The following is a 13,306-nucleotide window of genomic DNA, read 5'->3' on the forward strand; positions in this document are numbered from 1 at the left end:
TGCCATGGACCGTTGTACCTCACCCTGATATTGAGCCACAGGTTTTGTAATCCCCCAAGAGGAGATAAATTCTTGTGTGTGAAGGGAAAAAAAAAGAAAAACTAAAGGGGAGGTACCGGTGTGGGAAATTTCTATGGATAAAATCTGTCCACACAAGCCTGGCAGTGGGAGTCCATGCTTGGACGAAGGGAAAGCCTTCAGATTTGGGCATCTGATGGTGCTGGGGATGGCTTCCTGGCCCAGGACAGAGCCAGGGTTTAACTGCAGGCAGCGAAGGCAAAGCTGCCATGCACTGCAGGCGAGGGCAGATCTTCCCCTGCGCTTGGCTCAAGCAGAGACACGAACTTGGAAACCCCTTCAGCAACAAGCACCGAAGCCAGGAAGGATGGAAACACCCTCCCTCCACTGCTCCAAGAGTTTGTGCCAGCAGTGTAAGAAAACACAGCTTTTAGGAGGAGGTTTAGGGATTATTTGAGATCCCAAGTGATGGGACCCTGATAAGGCATGACAGTGTTTGTTTTCTCCACTGCTAGGAAACAGGGAAGAATCTTGGATGTACTCTCTGTAAAGATTAGATTTAATCAGCAACAAATGCCCATCTGGTGGGTTTCACTGTTCTTCAACCAGAAGCTCAGAAAACTCCTCATTTCCAGTGTCTTTCTCATAACCACCTGTACCACCAGTGGTGGCTTTGTTGGGACAAGGATGCAACCTGTCAATTTTTTAAAGTTTGCCCAGCATTAGGAATTAAGTGTTTGTTGGAGGCAGAGGAGTGAGCCAGCTGGCTGCAGAGATTGCGTGTCTCCAGACTCATCTCTGTGGTTTTGTCCTGCTTGGACGTGGATGTGGGGGACATTGTGCTTTTGGGTTGAGTTCCCCCATGGTGTGTGGCCCAGAGGTTTGGCAGTTGGAGTCCTGCAGTGTGCGTGTAGGGCGGGCACGATCAGGAGCAACCGAGTTTGAATCTCTGGGCGGTGAGATGGATGTCTGGTGAGCCCAGAAAACCAGAAATACAGGAGGTGTTGTGCCTTCCACAGCTTCCCATGCTCGTGGCCAGCAGGGTGCTCTTCCCTTCCCCTCCACCCTCTCCTCTCACAACCCTCCTGCCTCTCGCCGTGGCCGCAGGTGCTGGTGAACCTCAATGACATCAACGACAACTGTCCCACCTTCCCGCGGCCCTACGAGGGGCCCTTCGATGTCACCGAGGGCCAGCCCGGCCCTCGTGTCTGGACTTTCCTGGCCCACGACGGCGACTCGGGGCCCAGCGGACAAGTGGAATACAGCATCATCGCCGGGGACCCCCTGGGTGAGTGGGGACACGCACGGGGTGTCCCCTGTCCCCCTGGCTGCCCCGTGGAGGAGCCTGGCTCGCAGGAGCGCGGGGAGGAAGCGCTTCAGAAACGCCATCCTCCCTCCCAGCTCGGCCTGTCGACACCAGGAAATCCTGTTTGAGCAACAGGAAACTTAACCTGTTCGTGCCCGGGCAGGGGGTGCCTGGGGCTGGTGGAGGGAAGGGGGAGAAACTGCTGAGCAATAAAGGCAAAAAGAAGTGAAAAAGGAAAAAAAAAAGTGCAGAAAGAGAAACTGAGCCTTGTCCCCGAGTCCCTGTGGGATTTGCAGGGTGTTGGGGGACCAAGTTGCTCTCCAGCACTCACAGCTCCACCAGCACCACGGTGCAGATGGCAGGGGTGCTGGGGGCATCCCTAAACATGGAGACATCTGGATGTCCCTCGGTGAAGGGAGTGGTGACTGGTCCAGAGAATCTGGAAGGCAGAGCCCAGTCCCATCTCCCAGCTGAGCCCACTGCAAAGCTTTTCCATAACAAGCAGGACAAGGCCCTTTGGCTCATGGAGGGTCAGTTCTGTGTAGCCCACCCTGCTCTGGCTATCCCAGGGCACAGAGGGGCTGTTGGCACCTTCAGAAAGGCCCAGAAAACAGGGACAGGCACCTCTTGTTTGACCATTCACCCCAACCCCTTCTCCTGCTGCTACCTGGGGGTGCACCCATCAGAGTCCCCAGCTGTCAATCCTCCTGTACCTGCAATAAAGGGGCATGGGCTTGTCCCCAAACCTGCCACGGTGCCCCAGCTCCCAAACAAGCCCCTCCTTGGGGAGCCAAAGCATGGTGGGAGCCAGGGCCCCGCTGTCTCCGGCAGGGGAATTTGTCATCTCGCCGGTGGAAGGAGAGCTGCGGGTGCGGAAGGACGCCGAGCTGGACCGCGAGAACATCCCCTTCTACAACCTCACCATTGCCGCCCGCGACCGGGGCGTGCCTCCCCTCAGCTCCACCGTGAGTCCCCAGGCTGGCACGGGGGGCTCTGAGCTCTCCCCATGCTTAGTTCCTTCCCTTTTGGTCTCTGGCTTCATTCTCCTCTTCTCCACCTCCTTCTCCATGTCCCTAGGCCTTTCCATCCTGGGCCTCTTGCCCGGGGAGTGCAAGGAAAGGATGGGAGGCCTGGAAACGCGTGCCACATGCCTGCCCTGCTTCTCTCCCTGGCAGATGGTGGTGGGTGTCCGTGTGCTGGACATCAACGACAACGACCCCGTGCTGCTGAACCTGCCCATGAACCTCACGCTGAGCGAGAGCGCCGCCGTCTCCAGCTTCGTCACCCGCGTGCTCGCCCACGACGCCGACCAGGGCCCCAACGCGCTGCTGACCTTCGACATAACAGCAGGGAACACGGAGAATGCCTTCTACATCAACAGCACCGTATGGCCCGGGAGTGGGGTGGGATGCTGGGATGGTGGGGTGGGGTGCTGGGATAAGTGGGTGGGATGCTGGGATAAGGGGGCTGGGATGCTGGGGTAATGGGGGTGGGAACCCAGTTGTGCAGTCTGGCATCCTTGTTCTGGCAGGAAATGCCCTAGGGGAAGCATTCCTTGCATCCCATTGGTGTTTTCTCCCTTGTTAGAGTGGCATTGTGGTGTTTTCTCCCTTGTTAGAGTGGCATTGTGGTGTTTTCTCCATCGTTTTCCCCTGCAGAGTGGTATTGTTGGGTTTCCTCCCTTGTTTTCCCTGGCAGAGTGGCATTATGGTGTTTTCTCCCTTGTTAGAATGGCATTGTGGTGTTTTCTCCCTTGTTTTTCCCCAGTAGAATGGCATTGTGGTGTTTTGTCCCTTGTTTTTCCCGGTAGAGTGGCATTGTGGTGTTTTCCCCACTAAAGTGACATTGTGGTGTTTTCTCCCTTGTCAGAGTGGCATTGTGGTGTTTTCTCCCTTGCTTTCCTGGCAGAATGACATTGTGGTGTTTTCTCCCTTGTTAGAGTGACATTGTTGTGTTTTCTCCCTTGTTTTTCCCGGCAGAGTGGCATTGTGGTGCTTTGTCCCTTGTTTTCCCCACTAAAGGGACATTTTGTGGTGTTTTCTCCCCCGTTTTCCCCGGCAGAGTGGCGTTGTGTACGTGAACCGCCCGCTGGACAGGGAGCGGGTGGCCGAGTACAGGCTGACGGTGACGGTGAAGGACAACCCCGAGAACATCCGCAATGCCAGGCGGGTAATTACGGACGCTGCCGGGGCCTCCAGCGGGGCAGGGGGGGAAAATGGCCAAAACCAAGCACTGCCTGTACCCACGGTGTTTCTGATAGCAGCCCCATCCCCAGAAAGCGTCTGGGGATCACAGGGAGGGGGCTACAGCCCCATTCCCAGCAGGGAACAGGAGCAGTAGGATCTAGGGCGAGTCCAAAGTCATTTGTTGACTCCATGCAACAGCAGATGTCATGGAAGGTGGGACTCTCCAGCCCAGTGTTGGGCTGGAGAGTTGGACAGCCACAATGATAGTGGAGCATCCTTTGACTGCCCCAGAGGGGGAAGGTGGGCTCAAGAAAAGGACACTATGGTCATCGCCCTCTTGTCCCAATTTTCCTTTAGGATTTCGACCTGCTGGTCATTTCCATAGCGGATGAGAATGACAACCGGCCTCTTTTCACCCAGAGCTCCTACCAGGCTGAGGTGATGGAGAACTCACCCCCTGGTAGGTCTCTCTTCACTCCCTACTCTTGGAGACTCCCTTCTGGGCTGGATGAGGGGAGATGTCTCCCTGCCGTGGTGGAGGAGAAAGGACATTGGGCAGGGCAGCTCACTGGGACAGGGATGCTGAGTTTGAGGAGCTTGAGCCTTGATGAGCCTTGAGGAGACCACAGCTTTGGTTCATGCTGCATGTGGAAACCCTTCCTGGCACAAAATGGGCACTATTTGGGATTTGCTCAGCTGCAGCAGGTGCCCATGGGATGAGCAGAGCCATGGGGCAGCCTTGAGGGCACCCATCTGCCCAATGCTCTGAAGAGGATGGGCTGCCATCTCTCCATCAGCTGGAACTGCCTTGCTCCAAGGGTTAGAGATTTTAAAAGAGTCCAGCCTGTCCAGATGGACATTTCCCAGACAAAGAGCTAGAAACACTTTTCTTACTATTTTGTGTTGCCTTCCTGCCATTTAAATTGCTCCCCGCTCCAAGACTTCAGGTATCCTGTCCCACCCTTGAGCAACATCTCAAGCAAAGGGTTTGGGTGCCTCCAGGTGACACCCTGGGTGGCAGGGCGCTGCTGCCACCCCTCTGATGGATGTGTCTGTCTGTTTGCTTTTAGCTGGATGTCCCACCACCTCTCCTGGGCCTCACGAGTCGGTCTGCAAGGCTGCAGCAGCCACCCCCCAGTGCCTCACCCAGTGCCTCACACCCCTTGAGGCCCGGCTCTGCCACCTCCTCCATCCATTCATTGCTGTCCCTCATGTGTCACTGGGGTGGGAGGGGGACAGGGGGGCCCTCCAGGGGACTGCCACCCTCCCTAATGCTTTTGTCATCTCGTCCAGGGACTCCTGTCACAATGCTCAATGGCCCCATCCTAGCTCTGGATGCTGACCAGGGCAGCAATGCCGTGGTGACCTACGAGCTCCTGAAGGCATCCCCGGACCTCTTTGTTATCAACAACAGGACAGGTGGGGCAGCTCAGCTGGTCTGTCCCCAGCCCAGGGCCACCAGGTCCCCATGTGGTCTGCCACCAGGCTTTTCCCCTTTTTCTCCAGGTGTGGTTTCAGTGAAGCCTGGTGGTGTGATCGACAGAGAGGCTTTGCTGGACCCTCACCTGGAATTCACACTGATGGCTCGTGATGTGGGGGGGCTGAACAGCACAGCCAGCCTGGCAGTGACCGTCCTGGATGACAATGACAACCGCCCTGTCTTCCAGCCAGCATCCATCACAGTGCGGCTGTTGGAGAACAGCCCTCCAGGTCAGGACTGGATGTCAGGGTGGGAAACAGGGTGACCCGGGTGTCCCCTTGGGACTGTGAAAATCCTGCTCCCAATGACACAGTTGGCCAGGATGGGGTCAAAGGGAAAATCTGGGAATTGAGGCTGCCTATGTCACTTGATGGTATTTGCCTTGGGACCAAGGGCTGGTTGCTGCTGCCCTCCAACCCTCTCTTGAGAGGGCTGTGTCCCACCTTTCCAGGCTTCTCCGTCCTCCAGGTGACAGCCACGGACGCTGACAGTGGCCTCAACCAACAGCTGGACTACCGCATTGAGGGTGGTGGCCAGGACAGGTTCCTGATCGATGCCAGCACGGGGGTGATCCGCGTGGCCAACATCACCATCGACCGCGAGGAGCGCGACGCCTACCGCCTGGTGGTGGTGGCCGTGGACCAGGGCACGCCGGCACTGTCAGGCACGGCCACCGTCAGCATCCTCATTGACGACGTCAACGACTGCCGGCCCGAGTTCATCAACCCCATCCAGAGCGTCAGCATCCCCGAGTCTGCTCCGCCGGGCACCGTGGTGGCCGAGGTGACGGCCATCGACAGGGACCTGCACCCCCGCCTGGAGTACTACCTGCTGGGCATCGTGGCCCGCGACGACACGGACGCGCTGGTGCCCGACCAGCAGGGAGCCTTCACGGTGGATTTCAGGACAGGTAGGAGAGCGGGAAGGGAGGAGTGGGCAGTGTGGACCCCTCTCCTCGTTTCTGCTTCTGCTTCTTCTTCTTCTCTGCCTGGAGGTAGGTGTCCGAGGTACGGGGCGGTGGTGCTCCTCTCCTCTCTCCCCGCTGTCTCACCCTTCTCTTTCCTGTCTAACTGACTTAACTTTGCTTTCTTTTCCTGCTCTCAGTTTTGTCTCTGTGTCCGTGCTCATTCCTGTCTCCGTGCCACCATGGCCTCCTCCATCTCACCCATCTCCACTGGCAGAGTTGGCCTCCGTTGCGGGCCGGGGGCTGCTCAGCCTTGGCAGACTGCACCCAAGCCCCCTCCCTGGGGAAGCAAGGGGCACTCCAGGGCAGGTGGTGGGCTCCTTTGGGGAAGGAGGGCCAGGAGCTCCTCACATCTCTTTTGGAAGCACAAAGTTGATCCAGACAGAAAAATGACCTTGTTGGAAAAGATACAGGACAAAGTTGTTAAAGATGCTGAGCTCAGGTGGATGGGGTTGTGCAGGGGAGCAGCAACAGCTGCTCCCAAACCACTTTTAGATGTGCAACCAGAACCACCTGAGGCCGTGTGGAGCAGGCAGGTAGGAAGGACAGGGAGAGCAATGGGGGAGCAATTGTCTCTTCCTGTAGCTCTCGAGTGTTTTCCTCATTCACCCTTTGGAGGGGCAGGAGAACAAGCATGGTACAGGATGCAGCAGTGGGCTGGTACTCACTCCCCTGCCCAGGTGTGGGGACAGGCACAGCCTGTGACATCCATCTTTTCGGGGTTCCCAGGAGCTGTGAAGATCAAAACTCCCCTCAACCGTGAACTAGTGGCCACCTACGAGGTCACCATCTCTGTCCATGACAACGCCAGCGAAGTCATCGACCGCTCGGTCAGCGTGCCCAACGGTAAGGGTGGGCACAGGGACTGGCACAGCCCTTCCCAGGCACCAGTGAAGCTTCTGGATAACCAGCAGCTCTCCCACCTTCCTCTCCATCCTGACCAGCAGCATTTCCAGTGGGACCAGTCCTGGACAAGCTCCCGTCAGGTTCAGGTTCTCCCCTGAGGACTCCTTTAGAGAATGTCCCAGACATCCCAGGGCTGCAGTGGGTGTGGGAAGGACTTTGTGCCCATAACCTTACCATGGGAGGAAAGGATGGTGTGCCCATAATCTTACCATGGGAGGAAAGGACTGTGTGCCCATAACCTTACCATGGGAGACATTAATCTCTTCATTACCATTCTTATGGTATCTTGCCATCCCACTGTGGGTAAATTCAGGCTCATGTGAGAAGACACAAAGCTCAGGATCAGGTGTCCCACTGCAGCATAGGAGCACCCATAGCATGCTCAGGGCATAGTGGCTTTGGGGCATACTAATTTTTTTTATTGATGAACCAGCACCTGCTGGCTCTCCTGGACTTTCACATTTGTGCCTTTACAGCCTTCCTCCCTCTCAGTCTTCCTTTACTTCTCTTTCTCATTTGTTCTCCTCTTCTCTCCCCCTGTGGTCTTCCACCATGGCCACAGCCAAGCTGACAGTCAACGTCTTGGACGTCAATGACAACACACCCCGCTTCCGTCCCTTCGGGGTCACCTACTTCACTGAGCGGATCCTGGAGGGAGCCACACAGGGCACCACACTCATCTCCATCTCAGCAGTGGACCCAGACAAAGGTGCCAATGGGCAGATCACCTACGAGCTGCTGAACCTCTCTCCAGAAGGTTACGCCTGTCTGGAAGACCCTTCAGCAGGTTGGTGGCCTGGGGAGGTGGGACTCTAGGGCTGGTTGGTGACCTGGGTCAGGTTTCTCATTCCAGGGTCTGCCATCCTCTAGGGAAGGTTGTGGCCAACAGAACAGTGGACTATGAGGAGGTGCAGTGGCTGAACTTCACCGTCCGCGCCTCCGACAACGGCACTCCCCGCAGATCCGCTGAGATCCCCGTGTACCTGCAGATCGTGGACATCAATGACAACAACCCTGTTTTCAGCCAACCCTCCTACCAGGTGAGCACCCCTGTCAAACTGTGGGTGTGTTGGGCTGGTGAGGACAGGCACAGAGCTGGGGGTTCTCCAGGGACACCTTCTCTTCCCTCTGCCTGTGCTTGAGCCCTTTGGAGAAAATGGCCAGCGCTGGCACGCGCTTTGTGCTTTGTGCCAACACCTTGCTGGGAGTCTGGCTGTGCCCAGTTGTCTTGGTTTGGAAGGACAGGAGTGTGCTAAGGAAGGCAGGAGCCTCCCCTGAAATGGAGAATGTAAACCCTCCCCACCCCTCCAAATTGCTATGAATTTTAAATTAAGGGGCTCTCAGGCAAAAAATATGGGAGCAGGAAATAACAGTTCTTCAATAGGGAAGGAAAAAAAATAAAAGGATAAAATAAACAATGCAGTACACTAGAACAACACTGACAGAGTCAGAACCCAACCTGACACCCTGTGGGTCAGGGTGTTGGTGGCAGTCCCGTTGGAAATATGGCTGCAGCCCTCCTGCAGTGTCAGGGGTGGTTCTGTTGGAGCAGGGGGATCTGTAGAGAAGGATGTATTCTTCCTCTGAAGATCCAGTGGAAGGAGAGGCAGCTGCTGTTCCTCTGGGGAATCCCATGGAGAAAGCCATGCTGGTGTCTCAAAACCTCTGGATTATATCTGGGTAGCAATGCTTGGCTCCTCCCCCTGGGCTCCCATCTCCCAATGGGATGTTATAGTTCTTATCAGCCATGCAGTGACATTCAGTAGTCTGTTATCAGCAATGTCCCCTTCCGAGGGAGGAGTGAATGTGGTCCCTCAAAGAGAGAGATAAGGCAAGCTGCCTACTTGACAAAGGTAATCTGCCATACAGATGGTAATGGAAAACATCTTGCATTGCAATCTGGAGCACCAGTGCTGGGTGCCAGCTGTGCCAGCTGTGCCCTCGGTTACTGCCTGCTGAGACAGCAGGAGTGAGCCAGTCCTGCCTGCTGCCTCTGTTGCAGAAAGCTGTGTTTGAGGATGTGCCCTTGGGTACGGTCATCCTGAGCGTCACGGCCACCGATGCGGATTCCGGGCAGTTTGCTCTCATCCAGTACAGCCTGAGCGATGGAGAGGGCAAGTTTGGGATAAATCCCAACACGGTAAGGAGCCAACTGAGGCTGGAACAGAGCAGGGAAAGCGAGGGGAGGCTGAAATGGTCCCAGCTTGTGCCTTGCTCCCACACCTCACCTTGTGCCCCTTCTTGAGTACCAGCTCTGCCAGACGAGGTCCACCTGAAGGTCTCTGTGTGCTGCAGGGTGACATCTACATCCTGTCAGCCCTGGACAGGGAAAAGAAGGATCACTACACACTGACAGCCGTGGCCAGGGACAACCCTGGGGATGTCTCCAGCAACCGCCGGGAGAACTCTGTGCAGGTAGGGCTCTCCTCCTCCTCCTGTCACCCCTTGGGTGCTGGCCACCAGCAAGAAGGTGTTAAAGCCCCACCTTTCCTCCCAGGGGCTGGACTGGGGGGGAATTAGGCAGAAGGAAGAGCGGGTGACGCCAGGAGCCGTGGGGTGGATGGTGCAGGGCACTTTGTGCTGTGGGGACAGCACGTCGGCAGGAGGGGCAGGGGAGGGTGACACTATTGTCTGCAGTGCTGTGGCATGAATGGCTGCCCCAGCCACGGCGGCCCCCATTGTTGGAGGCAGGAATTCAGCTGGTGGAGTTGAACAAATAGCAGGAAGGGCACCTCTCTGCAGCAGCAGAGCTGCAGGTCACAGCAGGGGTACAGCCCCAGGGGCTGCCCAGCCTTCCCCAGCCTCACACCAGCTGGCTGTGCTTTGCCAAAGGTGCTGATCACAGTGCTGGACATCAACGACGTCAGGCCCCAGTTCAGCAAGAGCCAGTTCAGCACCAGCGTGTACGAGAACGAGCCAGCGGGGACATCAGTGATCACCATGAGTGCCACCGACCTGGACGAGGGGGACAACGGCGTGGTGACCTACAGCATCGAGGGTCCTGGAGCAGGTGGGTGCTGGGGCAGGGGCTGTTCCCGGGGAGGAGGGTTAGGAGGAGGAAAGAGTCATGGGCACCAAGCCCACACCCCATCTCCTGTGGCTGCTTTGGACTCCTGGGAGCGATACTGAAAGCATGGAGCTTTCTTTATTTCTCTGCAGTTTTCAGTTCCTCATCTCATGGTGTGGGATGTTAGGGCTTTGCCTGCCTTCATCCTACAGCCAGCCTTGGCTTATGCTCTTGTCTTCCTCACCCCAGCAGGACTTTCTGTTACACCCAGTGTGTCTTGGAGCAGACTCACTGCCTGCTTCAGATGAAGGATTTGAAGGGCAAAGAGGTGTGGGTGGATAGTGATAGTGCCTGAAATCCAGGGTATCTGCACACTGAGAAATTACAGAAATCAGCCAAAAGCTCCACTGTGCCAGCCTGGGCAGGAGTGAAGCACAGACAGGGCTGACCAGGGAGTAGGTCCCAGAGACAAGGATGTGGCAATGGGCTGGCGTGCTCTGAAAGCCCTGAGACCACCCACACCCCTGGCCTGCTGTGGGGGTGCATTTCAGCTGGTTATACCCATTTCTAGCCATAATTTATCTGGTGCAAAGCATCCTGAGCCAGAAGTGTGGGGCTTTTCTCTGTCCCCAGAGGCTTTCAAGATCAATAAAGACTCCGGGCTGGTCACATCCCGGCGGCGCCTGAAGTCCTACGAGAGGTTCAACCTGACTGTGGTGGCCACGGACAAGGGGCATCCCCCTCTCTGGGGCACCACCATGCTGCACATCGAGGTCATCGACATCAACGACAACCGCCCCGTCTTCGTGCGCCCGCCCAACGGCACCATCCTGCACATCAAGGAGGTGAATCCCTGGGGAGAGACCAGGTCGGGGCATGTTGGGAGTGAGTTCAGGGGCACTTCTGCCTGTAACAGCAAAATCCAAACTCCATCTCAGCTGGGGATGCAACCAGACCTTGATTTAGGGTGTGGCAAGAGGATTTGGGTCATGGGGGTGGATGTTCCAAAACGTGTGAGCAGGGTGATGGGGCAGATTTGGGGAACAGAAACCCCACAGCACTGGGAATTAGTAAACAGCCAGTGCGTGCAGACCGTGTTTATAAACATGGGCTGGAAATGCTGACACTGGAGATGCTTCTGCTTTCTGGGAAGCCAGGCTTGACTCAGCCAGTCCCCAGTGCATGTCTCTGCCCGTCCCCAGCCACCAGCCCAGAGGGGATCATGGCTCTGTGTTGCCATCCCCCTGTTGGATTTCGGGCGGTGGGAGCTTGCTGACCTCCAAACCAAGGGATTTTGGACCAAGGGGGCCTGGAGGGGCAGGGGGAGCAGGGGGTTTGCATGCAGCGCCAAGGCTGAAGGGCTGTTGTGGTGTTGTGAGGTCCCCAGGACGAGGTGAGAGATAAGAATTTGACTCCATGTTCCCAGAAGGCTGATTTATTATTTTATGTTATTATATTATATTAAAACAATGCTATACTATAACTATACTAAAGAAAGAGAAAGGATACATCAGAAGGCTAAACAAGAATGATAGTGAAAGCTCGTGACTGACTCCTCAGAGTCTGACACAGCTGATGGCGATTGCTCATTAATTAAGAACAATTCACATGGAACCAATCAAAGATGCACCTGTTAGTAAACGATCTCCACATTCCCAAGCAATCAGATAGTTATGTTTTCATTCTTTTCTGAGGCCCCTCAGCTTCCCAGGAGAAAATCCTGGGCAAAGAGGGTTTTCCAGAAAATGCCATGGTGACAGGCTGTGTGTGTGCAAGCAGGAGATCCCCCTGCGATCCAACGTCTACGAGGTGTATGCCACGGACAAAGACGAGGGTCTCAACGGAGTGGTGCTCTACAGCCTGCTGAAGACAGGGGCAGGGAACAAGGACTGGGAGTATTTCACCATCGACTCGGTCAGCGGGCTGATCCAGACGGCCATGCGGCTGGACAGGGAGCAGCAGGCAGTGTACAACGTGAGCCAGCCAGGCCCTGTGGGGATGGTGGGATGCACGGGATGTGGTGGGGATGGCATCATGATGACATGGTTGTGGAGGTGTCACACCTTAGCAGGAACTGGGTGGTTATCAAGTGTCTTAGGGGCGTTGCATCCTGGTGGGCCAGCACCCAATTCCCTGTTAAATCACCCCAAAAGTCTCCAGCATCCAGCTGTCCTCTCCCTGTCCCTGCCTCAGTGATGTCTCCCAGCCTGGTTTTGCCCAGGACAGCCCTTTTGCCTCTCTCCCCAGCTGATCATCGTGGCCTCCGACCAGGGCCAGCCACCCTACGAGACCATGCAGCCCCTGCAGGTAGAGCTCGATGACATCGATGACAATGAACCCATCTTCCTCAGGCCACCTGTAAGGCACCAGCAGGAAGGGGGTGGGATGCAGGGGATGCAGGGGATGCAGGGGTGGGGATGCCAGTGAGCACGTGTGATGGAGCGTGCACACCTGGGCGTCACCATGGTGGGGAGCACCGGTGGGATTTATCTGCTTTGGTTTAAAGCAACCCCAACATTTTATTTAAGTGCTGATGACGTTCCTTTCCCTGGGGTCTCTGGCAGAGGGACAGTCCCCAGTACCAGGCACTCTCTGTCCCCGAGCACTCACCGCCAGGCACCGTGGTGGGGAATGTCACCGGTGCGGTGGATGCGGATGAGGGCTCCAACGCCATCGTCTACTACTTCATAGCAGGTGGGCGTGGAGATGGCAGCTCTGTGTCCCTCCCCACACTCCCCTCACTCACCCAGCATTTCCATCCTCTCCTTGCTGCCCCTCTGCCCTGCTCGACGGGCGAGGTGGCATTTTGGAAGAGGACTGACTGGGGATGCCTTTCTGCACCCAGCTGGGAACGAGGAGAGCAACTTCCAGCTAAGCCGGGAGGGGAAGCTGAAGGTCCTGCGGGACCTGGACCGGGAGAAGGAGCCGTACCACTCCATCATCGTCAAAGCATCCAGCCAGAAGAACTGGGCTCCTCCCCGGGGCCAGCAGGCAGCCAGAGCCCAGTTCTGGGACCTGAGCGAGGACCTGACCCTGCAGGAGGTGCGGATCTTCCTGGACGACATCAATGACCAGGCCCCCCAGTTCACCAAGTCGGAGTACACGGCGGGTAAGAGGTGCCAGGGGCTGGGGGGCACCTGGAGCCAGAGATAATCCAGGAAAATCCAGCAGGGTAAAGGGCAGTGAGAGCCAGCCTGGCCCCAGGTCCCTTTCCCATCTCTCCCTCAAAGGGGTTGCCACCGATGCCAAGGTGGGGTCGGAGCTGATCCGAGTGCTCGCAGTGGACGCCGACGTGGGCAACAACAGCCTGGTCCTGTACCACATCCTGGGCATCCGCTACATCAAGCAGCACTCCAATGACTCTGAGGAGGTGGCCAACATCTTCAGCATTGGTGGGTGCCCAGCCTGCTGCAGGAGCGTGGGGCCTTGGGCAGAGACA

The 13,306-nt window shown here is 56.6% G+C and overlaps 1 protein-coding gene across 1 annotated transcript in view; it reads left to right on the plus strand.

Annotated features, from left to right (window-relative positions):
* CDH23 (cadherin related 23) overlaps positions 1-13,306 on the plus strand; it is a 209,158-nt gene that overhangs the window by 190,432 nt on the left and 5,420 nt on the right. Inside the window, exons 40-59 of the mRNA XM_064716315.1 lie at positions 1,126-1,306; positions 2,156-2,289; positions 2,500-2,709; positions 3,386-3,493; positions 3,868-3,970; positions 4,804-4,929; positions 5,017-5,220; positions 5,442-5,900; positions 6,684-6,800; positions 7,423-7,647; positions 7,731-7,900; positions 8,863-9,000; positions 9,156-9,275; positions 9,693-9,870; positions 10,501-10,712; positions 11,647-11,841; positions 12,115-12,225; positions 12,432-12,561; positions 12,713-12,976; positions 13,098-13,259. Coding sequence (XP_064572385.1) covers positions 1,126-1,306; positions 2,156-2,289; positions 2,500-2,709; positions 3,386-3,493; positions 3,868-3,970; positions 4,804-4,929; positions 5,017-5,220; positions 5,442-5,900; positions 6,684-6,800; positions 7,423-7,647; positions 7,731-7,900; positions 8,863-9,000; positions 9,156-9,275; positions 9,693-9,870; positions 10,501-10,712; positions 11,647-11,841; positions 12,115-12,225; positions 12,432-12,561; positions 12,713-12,976; positions 13,098-13,259 — 3,547 coding nt within the window. The remainder of the gene's footprint in view (positions 1-1,125; positions 1,307-2,155; positions 2,290-2,499; positions 2,710-3,385; positions 3,494-3,867; positions 3,971-4,803; positions 4,930-5,016; positions 5,221-5,441; positions 5,901-6,683; positions 6,801-7,422; positions 7,648-7,730; positions 7,901-8,862; positions 9,001-9,155; positions 9,276-9,692; positions 9,871-10,500; positions 10,713-11,646; positions 11,842-12,114; positions 12,226-12,431; positions 12,562-12,712; positions 12,977-13,097; positions 13,260-13,306) is intronic.

Source organism: Zonotrichia leucophrys, chromosome 6 (assembly GCF_028769735.1).
Source record: "Zonotrichia leucophrys gambelii isolate GWCS_2022_RI chromosome 6, RI_Zleu_2.0, whole genome shotgun sequence".
In the NCBI taxonomy this organism is placed as follows: domain Eukaryota; kingdom Metazoa; phylum Chordata; class Aves; order Passeriformes; family Passerellidae; genus Zonotrichia; species Zonotrichia leucophrys.